This window comes from Lycium ferocissimum, chromosome 11 (assembly GCF_029784015.1).
Source record: "Lycium ferocissimum isolate CSIRO_LF1 chromosome 11, AGI_CSIRO_Lferr_CH_V1, whole genome shotgun sequence".
Classification (NCBI taxonomy): domain Eukaryota; kingdom Viridiplantae; phylum Streptophyta; class Magnoliopsida; order Solanales; family Solanaceae; genus Lycium; species Lycium ferocissimum.
Genome location: NC_081352.1, coordinates 15,544,836 through 15,559,463, shown reverse-complemented (window position 1 = coordinate 15,559,463; position 14,628 = coordinate 15,544,836). Strand labels below are relative to the sequence as shown.

The 14,628-nt window shown below is 36.8% G+C and overlaps 1 protein-coding gene across 2 annotated transcripts; it reads right to left on the bottom strand.

The window, feature by feature from the left end:
* Window positions 1–10,563: 10,563 nt before the first annotated feature.
* On the bottom strand, window positions 10,564–14,628 carry LOC132036012 (probable galacturonosyltransferase 9). 2 transcript variants are annotated; one of them, XM_059426231.1, is made up of 3 exons: window positions 14,316–14,628; window positions 11,501–12,739; window positions 10,564–11,301 (listed from the first exon to the last, which is right to left on the bottom strand). In XM_059426231.1, exons 1-3 carry the CDS (start codon window positions 14,445–14,447, stop codon window positions 11,026–11,028), a joined length of 1,647 nt encoding a protein of 548 aa, XP_059282214.1. In that variant the 5' UTR covers window positions 14,448–14,628; the 3' UTR covers window positions 10,564–11,025. The 2 variants fall into 2 exon arrangements, with proteins under 2 accessions (XP_059282214.1, XP_059282215.1); XM_059426232.1 differs by having other exon boundaries at window positions 11,501–12,727.

Here is a 14,628-nt window from a genome sequence, read left to right as displayed (position 1 = left end):
GCGAGCAAACGAATGATTAAGTCTTGTGATGACATAGACACAAAGGGAAAGAAAGATTTACGGTAAGAAGTTTTCGATACATTATGCGCGAAAAAAAGACGAGGCTACTCGAGGACCGTTGACGGATAAGAATCTCCCTTATAGGGGGGGGGGGGAGAGACCATATTATATTAGAAAGGAATCACAACATCTTCAAATGTTAAGAAAGGGAATTTATTAGCTCGGGGCCGGAGTTTGAAACATATCGACGTATCAGAAGAATATATGAAAGGAGTAGAATGAATTGATAATGAAGGTACCGTGAGAATGGACACGGAAGGAAGAATAACTATAAAGGAACCCCACCCGAAGTGCTACAAAACCCCATAAGGTCAGTTGAACATTCGAGGACGAATGTTCTAAAGGGGGGGAGGATGTTATATCCCGTATTTTTGAACGTCGGATTATTTGTAAGCTGAGGTGGGGCCCACACGTTAAGATTTTTTTTTGGAACATGTGACAAGTTATATGAATCACATATGTAAAGTTAAACACAACTCATGAAGGACCCTTGGGCCAAATCAAAGTGGAAGCCCTCCAAACGAATATTTTTAAGTAACATTTTCGGGTGACCTGACTTCGAGGGGCAAAAACGGTATTATAAGTTTGGAATTTGGAAAAATACCAAGAAATAGAAGTTGTAGATAATTGAATTAGCTTTCCAACCATAGGTTGTGGGTTCCCAGGTGACGTCGGTACAAGGAGATATGGACGTTTTAAGGTCGAAAGGTCGGTGGGCTAGGCCCAACTCGGGCCCAACCGGGTTAGGCCCATGACCCATGTTATTTAAGTGATATTTCATCCCTTCCCTCCTCATTTTAAGACCTGGAACAACCAGAAAATTCTGGAGAGATAGAGAAAAAAGGCCTTGGAGAAGAAAAACCAATTTTGACCAAAATCCGAGCGCCGAATCCCGAAGCCCATGAAGGGAAAAGTGTTGTACGCTGCGTTGTCTTCAATTTGAGCTAAAAATCAACCAAGGAGGAGAGTGATAACATGGTGGCTGCCTACTTAAGGTAATATGAAGGTTCCTTTTCATTGTTAACAAGTTTATTTAAAGATTTAACGGATTAGGACGGAAGAAATAGCGATATAAATTCGTTTGTCGGTGTTGATGTGGTAGCCGTATAGGGGGCTGTTTTGGTGGGGTATGATGAGCTAATTTTATTTAGTATTTTGATTGTTGTTGTGTTGTGGATTTCATGTTGTTAAATGAAGATTTAATGGCTTGAAATAAAGTTGTAATCGTTTGCGGATTATGGAAGAAGTTAATATGACATTAGTATGGTTTCTTATAATTGTAGGAATAATGTTGCTAATATGTAGAATGTTGGTGTAGTTTATGAATTTGGAAGAAAGAAAATGTGTTGTAATTATTCTTGTTGGATTTGAAAGAATTTGGGTAGTGTATGTGTTGGTTGAACCGTTTGAAATATTGTGCGGGTTGTCGAAGTGTTCTAGAATATTGTTGAATGGTTTCGGATTAGTATTTGAATGTGTGAACAATTGTGAATTGGATATAAATGAAATGTTGTTTGATTATGTAAAAGGAGCTACTAATGTTGGAATGTATTTTGAATAAATTGTTGAAGTTGGAGATATGATGGTTGGCATTGTTGTTGATAGTTTGGCCGAGTTGAATTCTCGGGTTTGTTGTTGTTAAATTGGCCGAGTTATATTCTCGGGGATGGTATATTTACGGGAGATCTTTGCCGAAATTTCGGCAGAACATAAGTGGATTTACTTGAGAAATTAAGACAAGTGTTGATTCAAGATTAAATTCCTAAAGGCTTATAATCAATGTTTGGTATTTGTGACCAATTGTAGATTTTGAAGCATTTGGGACTTGAATTTGGAGAAGCTTAAGAAGCGAGAAAAGGTATGTAAGGCTTACCCTTTCTTTCTCTTGGCATGTCCTAGATGTGATAGGTTATGGTTGGAACCTCGGAGATGATTCTACTCTTAGAAATCCGAGCTTAAATTTGGTCCTTTTTCATTCAATGGAATTGAATTAGATACTTTATGTTTTGTTGGAAAATAACTTAAACACCTTTAACTTTCACAAATGGAACCAAACTACTTTAAGACCTTCACGGTGGTTCCATAAAGCTTAACGTCCGTAATTTCCGTACGCCACCTCGACGTGATCCGAGGTGGGCCCACAATTCCCGAGACCTAATCGTATTGCTCTATTTGGCCGATTTTCGTACAATAATTAAGGGTAAACTTTTGGCTATCATTCCGAGTTTGTTATGATTCGTATGTATTCTACGGTATAAGTATCCGAAAATTCGATACAAGTGTTTTGCTTTGACCATTCGGATATAAATATTCCGATATAAGTATTTTGATATAAGCATTCGACGTAAGTATTTTGATATAAGTATTCGACATTAGCATTCGACATGAATATTCCGATATAAGTATTCGGTAAAAGTATTTTGATTTGGATATGTAATCGATATAAGGATCCGATGTGAGTAATGTTATGAATAATTTGCTACGAACATTCGATAGGAATATCTTCGTAACTCGATGTTTTGGTTGTCGGACGACGGGGAGTATGATTGTTCTATTGAGTCTTCGGATGTTGGTAAGTGTGTGTGTGTGCTTGTCGGGTCCGGATATGTGTGCATATGGTTTCGGATTTCGGTATGTGTGTATGTGTATATGTGTATGTGCATGTGTATGTGTGATATTGTGGATACTTGGCCGCGGTATGTGTGATATTGTCCGCCGGATACTTGACCGCATGTGGTGTGACATGACATATTGGATTCTTGGCCGCGGCATGTGTATGTGTGATATTGTCCATTGGATACTTGACCGCGGGCCGTGACATGACATTTGGATTCTTGGCCGCGGTATGTGTGTGTGTGTTATTGACCGCCGGGTATTTGGCCGCGGTATGTGTGTATGATTTGTGTATATGTGATTTTGACGATCCGGATTATGATCGGTCGGTTAATGTCGGCTCATATGATATGTTGATTATCCTAGTTGTCTTCGAACCCCTTATGTATGATTTGGATGTCGGATGTAAGTACGTTGGTATTCGGACTATTATGCTCGCGTTCGGTACACTTTACTTCGTTTTACGTATTTTTACGCTTTGCATACTCGGTACATATTCCGTCGACCCCCTTTCTTCGGGGGCTGCGTTTCATGCCGCGCAGGTACTCCCAGATGATTAGCAGCCATTACAGAAGATGTTCCAGCTGGGTTGGCAGCTCCGCTTGCTCCTGGAGTGTTGCCGAGTCAGAGTTTGTATGATATGCTTTCTGGATGGATGTTAGAGACTTTGCAGACAGTGTCGTGGGTATTGGTTGTCAGTTCTGTGAGCGGCTCCAACAGCCGACGTGTCATTTTGTGTTATGATACGAGGTCTATATGTTTACAGATTTTGTATGATTTGAAAGCAACGAAAAAGAATATTTACGAAAGTCGTAGTAAGTATATCATCTTTATTAATTTAGAAAGAGCAAAGGGTTATGTATGTAATATGACCCATCACCGGTCGATTAAAGATCGATATCTTCTCCAAAGCAAAGAATTATTCACACCCCCGTCATAGTGTCGATTAGACCTGTTTCTCAAACAAGCCACATCGTTCCCAAAGTAGTAAGAACAGAAATGAGATATTTCCTTGGAAAGGTAAACTTCGCACATTGAGCCTTCCACTTTCGATTTCTATTTGATAGCCCTTTTTTACTTACCAATACACCTGCATTTCTATTGTGTTATGTATGAATTTAAAAAAAAAAAAAATTGAATGCATAGGAATAAAAAGTTAGTCAATACCTCTCGAAAGGATACATCCACCTATATTGTCGGGCCTCCGAGTCGGGCTTCGTATACAAGGTGAACGACAAGATGTTCCATCACATCAAAGAACCCGGAGGAAGAATCTTCTCCAACTTGTTTGTGATAACAACAATATTATAATCCATCGAGAAAGGTTATCTTCCCTCAACGTCTTTGGAATACAAGTCTTTGAAGAACAAACTAATTTCTGTCATAGGTTTCCAGATTCGTTCAGGCAAGCCACTAAATGCAATTGGGAGTAAGGTTTCCATGAAAACATGACAGTCATGACTTTTCATCCCCTGTATCCTCCCTTGGTCTAGATCAACACGTGTTCTAAAATTTGATGCATGCCATCTGGCAACTTCAAGTCCCGGACCCGCTCACAAATCTTATGCTTCTGCTCGGTTGTGAAAGAATAGCTAGCCTTAGGCTTGAAGAACCTGTTTTGTTTCGCAACTCTAACTCTTTTCGTCGACAATACTCAGGCAAGTCCATTCTAGCCTTAACGTTATCTTTGGTCTTGTCCTTCACATCCATCACTGTGTTAAACAAATTATCAAAGTAATTTTTTTCAATGTGCATGACATCAAGATTATGTCAAAGAAGATTATCCTTCCAATATGGCAACTCCCAAAATATGCTCTGTTTTGTCCAGTTATGGTAAACCCCATACCCTTCAAACCTGTAAGGTTCTTCTTCAGTAACCTTTGGGAGGTTCGAACTCTCTCCCGCATATCCTCACCGCAGACGGTATTGGAGGTGGAAAGTCTTGTTCAATTGTATTCTTCTTGAATGCATTTTTCATTCTCCTAAAGGGATGATCCATCGGCAAGAACTGACGGTGACAATCAAACCATAAATTTTTTTTTGCCGTATTTTAAAGTGAAGGACTTAGTATTCTCCATGCAGTGAGGACATGTTAACTTTCCAGCTGTCATCCACCTGGACAACATCCCGTATGCAGGAAAATCATTAATAGTCCACATTAAAGCGGCCCTCAAATTAAAATTCTTCTTGCTCGAAATGTCGTATGTCTCAACCCCTACAGCCCACAACTGTTTCAGTTCATCAACCAGTGGTTGCAAGTACACATCAATCAAAACTTTTGGATTACGAGGGCCCGGAATAATGCAGTTAAGGAATATATATAGACTAGTCATAAACATCTCAGAGGGAAGATTATACGGGGTTATGAATACGGGCCAGTAAGAATACGGAGCAGCAGAAATAGAATGCCAAGCCTCACCATCAGATGGATGACACATAACACCCGGTGGCCTTCTATTTTCACTGTGCCATCTCATATGAGGGGCGGAACTATTAGATGCATACAACCTCTTTAACCTTGGTATAAGTGGTAAATAATGCATCGCCTTAACAACAACTCTCTTCCCACTGCAAGTCTGCTTAAACCGATTACTACCACAAAACTTACAAGATTCTAGACCGACGTCGTCCTTATAGTATAACATGCAACCATTTTCACAACAATCAATTCTGACCGACGAGAGACCCAACTTGGACACCAATGTCTTTGCCTTATAGTAATTATCGGGTATCTCTAGAGTGGGGTCAACTAATTCATGCATGAGGTCAATGAAAGAATCCATTGCCCCTTCGGAAACATTGTTATCTGCTTTGATACTCAACAATCTAACAGCGACAGACAATTGAGAGTGCGGACTCCCATCATTTAAGGGCCGGCTAGCTTGATTTAACTTTGCATAAAAACGTTTGGCCTCTTCATTGGGAGGTTCTTCAACATGGCCACCAGATTCAAATTCCGAATGCATTCCATATGCATCCTGAACCATGTCGTGCATTCTAGAATTTTGGACATTACGTTCTACCCCCCTACTACTTTCACCGACTTCAAAGTTCCGAGATCTACCAAAATTGTTGTGTGTTTCCCCATGACTAGTCCACACTGTATAATTACTTTTAAAGCCTTTTTCGTACAGATGAAGCGTAACAATCTGCGGGGTCTCGTAATTCATACATTCACATTTAACACAAGGACACCTAACCACACCATGAACGTAAAATCCTCAAGTGACTTTGCGTATTCAACAAAAGCATAGACACCGGCTATAAATTCATCCCTCATCCCTAATGGATCATCATAAGATCTATTGTACATCCAACTACGAGAATCCATCTACACAAATAGCACAAAGTTTGAACTTGTTAAACCAATACTTAATTTATATGTTATTAGTAAAAGACTCACCAACCATAATTACCCTAATTACCATAATTCTCAAAAAGGACATCATAACTACCAAAAAAAAAGATCAGAGACCAATGAAGAATTCACATTCCGCTTATCAGCACCATTTAACTAAATGCTTAAACAAACAAATCACATAATGCCTAATTAGGCCAACAGAGGACTAAAATATAAACTAAACAGATCCTTGACTCTAACAATTAAACTACTCAAGCCACATGATTAGGAATCAAGCCTAGTCAAACACATAACTAAGAGGTAACACACACAATAGTGCAGAAATTAAAAAAGAGGATAAGAAGATTAACTGTTAACTAGCTTCATCACTCTAAATTCCAAATATGTTTTTTTTAATTAATTGTTTTATTTATATAATTTAATTTTTAGAAAATGTTTTTTTTTTCATTTTTTATTTGTACCAAAAAAAAGTTTCGACCTCACGTGGTCGAAATTTTATTTCATGTTTAAATAACGACCGCGTGTGGTCGAAATCCAAAAAAAAAAAATTAAATTTTCAAAATTTCTACCTCGTGTGGTCGATTTTATTTCGACCAAAAAGTGTGGTCGAAAAGTTAAACAACCATAAACTACTTTCTACATTCAAACATTTATACTCATTAGTATTGTTTCAAAAGCTTTTCGGGGTCAAATCAAACAAAAAAGAAAGAACGACACAACACATTAGGCCAAAGATAAAGTATGAATGGCCCATATACTTAAATCGGACACAATACTCAATTTCGGAAAGGAAAAACGAACAATGATAACATTTAAACGGGCAATTAGACCCTTACAATTAATTCCACTTGGCCAAGCACATGTAATCTCAAAAAAAAAAAAAATAATAACAACAAGCCTTTCATGCGATACATTTAATGAGAATGGATGCCCTATTCACTTTCAAATTTCTTATTTATTGGACTATTTCATAGGTTTTTGCCAACAAAAAGGAACAAAAGAATGAAGGAAATTGAAAGGGATGTTCATGCCTCAGTTAGAGGTATTATTTATAAAAGAGTGAAGGCAATGAAAGCAGTAAATTTATTTCAACAACATTCAATTTCAATTTACACTTAGTAAAATTTTAACAAATAGCTACAAATGCAATCTTTAACAATAAATATAATTAATTTACTAATTAAACTAGAAGATACAAAGTAATGTAACTAATAATGATAGAAATAAGATTGAAAAAAATGGCAAAAAAATGACTTACCTTTAGTGGCGGCGGACAGCAAGGGCGCGACGGAGGTAGGACAGTGGTGGGGATGGGGCGTCAGTGGCGGGGAGGGGTGTGGTGGGGATGGAGCGCCGGCGGCGGGGTAGGGGTGTAGTGGGGGTGGGAGTTTTAATTTAATTAGGGTTCAGAAGCTGCTGGGGGTGAGAATGGCCCGATTGAGGTTTGGGGGAGTGTATTAAATTTTACAAATTAATTATTTCGACCGCGTGCGGTCAAATTTTTTTTTTTAATTAATTGTTTTATTTATATTATTTAATTTTTAAAAATGTTTTTTCTCATTTATTATTTGTACAAAAATAAGTTTCGACCTCATGTGGTCGATTTTTTTCCCACCAAAAAGTGAGGTCGAAAAATACCCTTTTTTTAGTAGTGCTCTAAGGGATAACATGCTTTTTATCAAGAAATATATTATTCCTCCCTAAAACTCAAATCTTAAACCTCCAGTTAAGTATAGTAGAGTTCCAACTATCTCACCACCTCCCACGTCAACTACAAGTATTCTCACGAAAGAGGAAAAAAAAAAAAAAAGGCTTAGGATTGAAGTGGAAAAGGGAAGGGGCAAAACAACAAAGTACAACCGTGTGGGGTTGTCACTACTCACTACACATTAAGTTGTAGTACTATAATATACTACATAAGCTTTATGACTTGTGAAAGAGATAACCGCACATCGATCTTTAAAGTGCCTTTATTTGGAGAAAGAAGACACAAAAGTGCTTCTGAGACGCTTTTATTACTTGAAACCTAGTACAGTATCAATTTCTTCATTTTTGCTCTGAGATCTTTTCCGAAGAATATCAAGAGCATATATGAAGAATGTTCCCTCCAAACTTCTCAGTTCTTCCTCCTTAAATAGAGCAATCAAAATTTACACTCCATAAACACACATATATAGCCACACACATATATCTACAGAACAAAAATGGGGCGTTCATGGTTTACTATCTCTTCAGTCCCGCCTTACCTTTTCGGGGGCTTCACTATTATATTTCTAACCATTTTCATGGCACTCATCGCCCTCACATGTGCACGTTGCAAGAAGAGATCTCCTATTTTGTCATCATCATCAACCCCTTATAGTGACGATAATCATAACCATATTGAAATGATAGTGACACTGAAGCCAAAGATTGCTGTTATCATGGCTGGAGATGACAAGCCTAGCTACTTGGCCTCTCCATCTCTTGCTTGATTAGTTGTACATGCAGTGCACGCCTATTTCCGAACGTGGATTCAGAATTTAAACTCGGTGAATTCAACCTTTAAGGTTCTTGGTATTGAACTCAATATGCTTTTGAAATTATGGGTTAAAATTCTGGCCGTATTTCACTCACACATAAAATATTGAGTTCTGTTGGACTATTGATCAGAAGTAATTGCATCCCAACTGGATTCGACGGCTTTCCTCTGAGCAATCCAGCCAAGTTATGAAATATAGATTTGGCTTATATACACTGACAGTGTAAAAAAAATACACTCTAAGTGTATTTTAAACTTCTTGTAGCAGGTAATATGTTGTATTTTTCCAACTTATTAAATAAGTGTATTTTAAACCTATTGTAGCAGGTAATATGTCGTATTTTCCAAGTTATTAATCATATTTTTTATGAAAAATTATCGTTTAAGTGATCTAATAGTGTTAAAATCATTTTACACCATCAGAATATAAAAGTTGGAATTCATGAAGTTATTATGTATATTTGGTTAGGGATTAGTTGTACGTTTATTATATGAAGTTTACAGAACACATCTATTTTACGAGCCAAAAGTGATAATTTGGGAAAGTCAAATTCAATATCCCAAGTACGAGTTGATATTCCTTATATACAAGTGAAAGCAAAGTAAAAATCAGCCCTAAGTAATAATAATAATCTGTTTAGCTATTCCAGCTCCAATCCAGTGTAGTCAAAGGTGCACTTCAAGCGCGCTAGCCCTAAAGCGAGATGCAAAACATCTTGAACACTTCACCTTGGTAAATATCCAGTGTCATCATAAAGGCTCTAAGACATATTTTTTCTTGTCAATGAGTCTCTTTGAAGAGACGGCACTCAACAATTGATATTTTACTTTATCTTATTTTTTTTTTCAATTTCTTTGTCCATAATTTTATTATTCACGCTTATAATTATTAGTCTTGGGATAAACTTATATTTGCATATTTTCTCCATTTGTGCCTTTTTTTCTTTTTCAATTAAAACTCACAGTGTATTTACGCTTTACACTTAAAGCCCGGCAGGACCTTCGAATTTTTTGCGCTTTTCACTTTTGGGAACACTGACTGCTGTCTATGACATGAAAATGTCTTTTGGAAGGTTGACTAGACGCCGTCCTGTGGATGCTCCGTCTAGCCAGTAAAACAAGTTGAACTGATTTAGGACTGAGTAATGTAGAAAAAGATGCTTTATTGCTTAATTTGGTTAGCATTAGTAGTTGAACGCAGTGAATTCCACTTTAGTAGTTAAAGAGAGTTCTGAACACTTAAAAAAAAAAAAAAAAAAAAAAAGCACACTGGAAAAGAGGGAGTTCTGAATAGTGGCACATGTGTTCATCTTCTCCAATCATATTACTGTATATTCCAATTTCTGTTATATTGTATTAAAGTTATATACTCCCTCATCCCATTTTATGTGATATAATTTGATTAGACACGGAGTTTAAGAAAGAAATGAAGACTTTTGATTGTGATCTAAAACAAGTCATAGATATTTTTGTGGTTGTAAATCATTTTATTAAGGGTAAAGGAGAAGTTTGAAGTTTGAATTATTTCTAAATATAGAAATATATTATTCTTTTTCAGACAGGTTAAAAAAGAAAAATGTATCTCATAAATTGAGACGGATACAGTATATACACTTAGTAAAGAATTCTTAACTGGTGTAGTTTTTTCGTAGTTTTTACCCTTGTATTTGTCAAACCTATTTTTGGAAATGCTTTTATTGAGCCAGGGTCTAATCGAAATAGCCTTCTCTACCTCACACAAGTTAGGGGTAAGGTTTGCGTACACCCCATCTTCCTCAGACTTCACTTGTGGGATCATTGTTGTTGTTGTAGTGTAATTTATCCTATTGCAGCAGTTAACTAGTCTGAAGTACTTGAGAATTCAACAGCTTTTTCACTGTCGAGTCCAAGAATAGAGTAAATGCCATTATGGCATCCGATCGTATCCCTTCACACCTAATATACGCAATGCAGTTCCATTACTGCCCTCAAAGCAGTATACTTCAACGACTCGACGGAAACCAGCAGCTAAAATTTTGTAAGTGCATTAATAGTTTAAGAATCTGTTTATCCTTACAAAGAAAAATTTCATTGTGTACAGAAGCTGAGAATTATGGTTTCAAACTTGTAACTGATACAACAACAAGAAACTTAACAAAATTGGATGTATCACGTGATGTGTGGGTTAAGTTCACATCACGCTCTGAACCCTGTCACAGACAAAGAACTTAGTATCTAAGTGAAGGGTAGAGGGGCAAGCCTATCTTCTACCCAATTTTGAACCGTGCACCACTGGCTCTCGGGCATTTCTCGATTATCAAAAGTAAAATAAAATAAATCAACAGCCTGAGCTTCTCTCTGAGAGATATGATCAAACAAATAAGAAATGGAAGAAAAGAACCTTCCATGTTAAGATGAACAATGAGGCAACTGACGGTGATTTGGCTTCTTTATAACCTCTTTGCTTCTGAGGCAGCAACAGAATGGTCCTCTACATGCCAAAATTGCACATTTGCACGAACTCCATTTCAGAGTCAATGTATTTGGTCCAAAGCTCCTTGTATTGGGTCATGGCTATGTCCAACCAAGGCTTCATATTCCCGTTGAAGTGAATCACAGCAGCATTGTGGATCTCATTCATGCTAATACTCGGATTGTAGCCAAGACCAACAACATGCCACGATTTATCCAATGATTTTGTTGTTGAGTAGAAGGTGGCTAACCCAGCTGGAAGTGTTCCCAGTTTCCACAAACTCCGGTCATCATTCTGATTAAAAAAATGACAAGAACGAATAGCTTGGTAAGACAAATGGGAAAAGGGAAAGAAAGTAAAATAAAAAAGACATGTTACATCGAATTCTAAAACTGAATCTTTCACCTTTTAAACTAGAATAGCTGATGCGAAAAAAGAAAAAAAAAAAAGAAATCAAATATGAAGAGGTAAAATTAATCACAAGAACACTCACCAAGTTCTGCCAGTAATGATATTCCTCCGTGCATTTTTCACGCCTCCAAGCATCAAGGTCAAAGATATTCATCCCAAATGCCCAGGCGCAAGCCTTAGGATTGAACTTCTCCCGAATGAGAGGATGCGAGAAATTCAAATACTGAGCATAGCGATGAAAAGATCCAAAGCACGTGTCAACTGCCCCGTTGATCTTTCCATCCATATCAATACTCCACAATGCTGTCAAATCCTTCTGAACCACAACATCATCATCCAGGAATAAAATACGGTGAAGCCCTGGATACATCTCTGGCAAATAGAATCTTAAGTGATTGAGTATTGACAAGTATTTCAGATTCCTAAATTTCATGTTGTTCACATCTTTTGTTGCATTTTCTGCTCTATTTTGAAAGTAAAAGTTCTGCAGATTTACAGATTCAAGCTGGCGGAGTACTGGTACATATGAGGACTTAAGGAATTTAAAATCCTCTACAGATTTGATTTCAATTTGTCCTTCCTTAATAGGCCTCATCTTAAACCAAACCTTCATTGCAGCTAAATTCATCCTGTCAGTAACGACATGGAAAACATGTTTCCATGGCTCCTTTGCATTCTTTATCACTGAATTCACAACCACTGATACTGCAATTACATTATCCGAGAATATGGCATAATGGTATAAAGTAGGGTCTTCAAATTCAGGCTTAGGGTCATCATCCCTATATTTTTCTGGATGTGCAATTCTCTCCTGCATAAGCCTCATGGCAAGACAATGTAAACTCTTCGGAGTTGATTTTGCAGCAATCGAGCTGGCAAACAGTCCATTCTTCTTTGCCTTCACAAACAACTCATTAACAGAAAAAATTGTATCCTTCAACTTTTGTATCTTCAACTGATTATCATAAGACTCCTTTGAATCGGAGATCAATAACCTTGCAAACTTGACCTTATCCTTAACCTCCTTCTCAAACTGTCTCAAAGAATCCTCATCCATAGGCCCATCAGTATCAAATAAAGCTGTACGGTAAGTTGGCTTTGATTGAAGATCTGAGAAAGTCTTACCCAAATCTTCAAACGTCTTCAGCTGCTTCGAGATATCGAGCTTGAGCTTCCTTGCATAAGCAGCATAAGCATTCACAAGAGCTATATGATCATTTGCTTGTTTATGTACTAAATCTAACCTAGTCTTTAATGGATCTGGCCTCAATCCCAGAACCGACCGATGAATGTATGCATCCCCATTAGTCTGTGTCACAAGCTAAAATTTAGTTAAATTTAAGGTGATCTCAATAAATAAATAAAATTAATTCCTATTTACTTCCCGTATATCATATATAGTTTTTCCATAATTGGAAACTGAGATATCCTCAGTTAACAGATTAGTATCATAAGGCATGCCATTTCCATGAAAATAAATAAACAACTACCATATAGGAGTCAAATACAACTAATATAAAAACAAAAAATTCAACAAATCCATAATCAACAATTTCAGCTGAATCCTTATGTAAAATCCAGAACAACTTCTGCAGCTGTTCCCTTTGCTTAAATGCTTACAGTTAAGACTAGTTTCCTTGTATTATTATGCAGGTTCGCACAAACAGAAAAAGTAAGATTGGAGCATTTCAATGTTATTCCAGTTCAAAAGTACTTGATCTTGGTCAAATTATCGCAGCAAATCCATCTCAGTCCAACTTCTTCTTTTTTTTTTTTTTTTGGGTAATCCATTTACTAGTCGTTTGGTAGTTGGTTAGAAGCTAAGGTATTCATGTATTAAATCCTGCATAAGTAAAACCATGTTTGGTAACATTATTTTGCTATGTATAAAATTCAACACATCTATGCGGTGTTTGGTTTGCATATTAGAATTAGAAACCAACACAACTAGTACATGTTATAAATTATGAGGAAATCTATGTATTAACTTATAAAGGATATAAGTTGGAATATTAATACCCCTGGTCCCAATTTATGTGATACAGTTCAGATTTCAAGAGTCAAACATCTTTATTTTGACCGTGAATTTGGATATACAATCTTAAGTTTTTTGAAAAATAATTTAAGTATTTAGAAACTACATAAAAAGTACTATAAGTCACAATAATTAACAATTTAAAATGTTTAAAGGACATACGAATAAATCACGGTCAAAAAATTTTTTATTTGACTCTCGAAATCTGAACTGTATCACATAAATTGAAACAAAAGGGAGTACATGAATAACTAATCCCTACAATAAATAATACATAGGTTCCCTCCTCATGACTAATCTCTATATTACCAATACCTGCATAGCTCTATCCAACTATCAAAAGACAGCTGTAGCACAGAGCAGTTTCATAAATTTAAATTCAGATATGAAGTAAGAGACAAAATTGTCCAAAAACAAAGCGGCATACACACATAGCAATTGCGTAGACGACGTACACGTTCATGGTGGTAGATATCAAAAGCAAAAAAACTACTCCTATTGCCCCAATTTATGTGTCACACTTTTCTTTTTAGTATGGTCTAAAAAAGAATGTCATATTTCTATAATTAGAAACAACTTAACCTTAAAATTCCCCTTTTAACCTGGTTAAAATGAGTTATAGCCATCCATCCTTTTCTTTCTAAAAAAAAATGATTTATAGCCACACATGAATAAGGCTAATACACAGTGCTCGAGACTATACCAAAGCCTTATTCAGCCGTAGAAAAAACTTAGCAACACATGAATAAGGCTAATACTATGACAGACACAGTGCTCCAGCCTGATCTCGCCAAAAAGCAGACAACGCTCAACTACCTGCTATCCTTATTTACACACAGAATGATGGGTATAGAAGACGTACATGTTCATTATGTGAAGGATGAGATGAAAAAAGAACTGAAAGTGTAAGAATGAAGAGTAAAGTAAACATAGCGGAAGCGAACACTCTGTATGACAACATATCCGACCGGCCTGACCGGACTGCAGCCGCCATTTCGGATCTTCCCGGCGGATCTAATTGCTAATGTTATGCTCCCAATTTTATTATTATAAAGTGTACACACTCGGAGCTAAGATTTAGTGTTGGATTTTGAGATTTGAATTAAAAATTGGGATCCTGAAGGTGGGAGTGTAACATAGATGAAGGATCCACACCCTCGTCGGTGGGTTTTTTC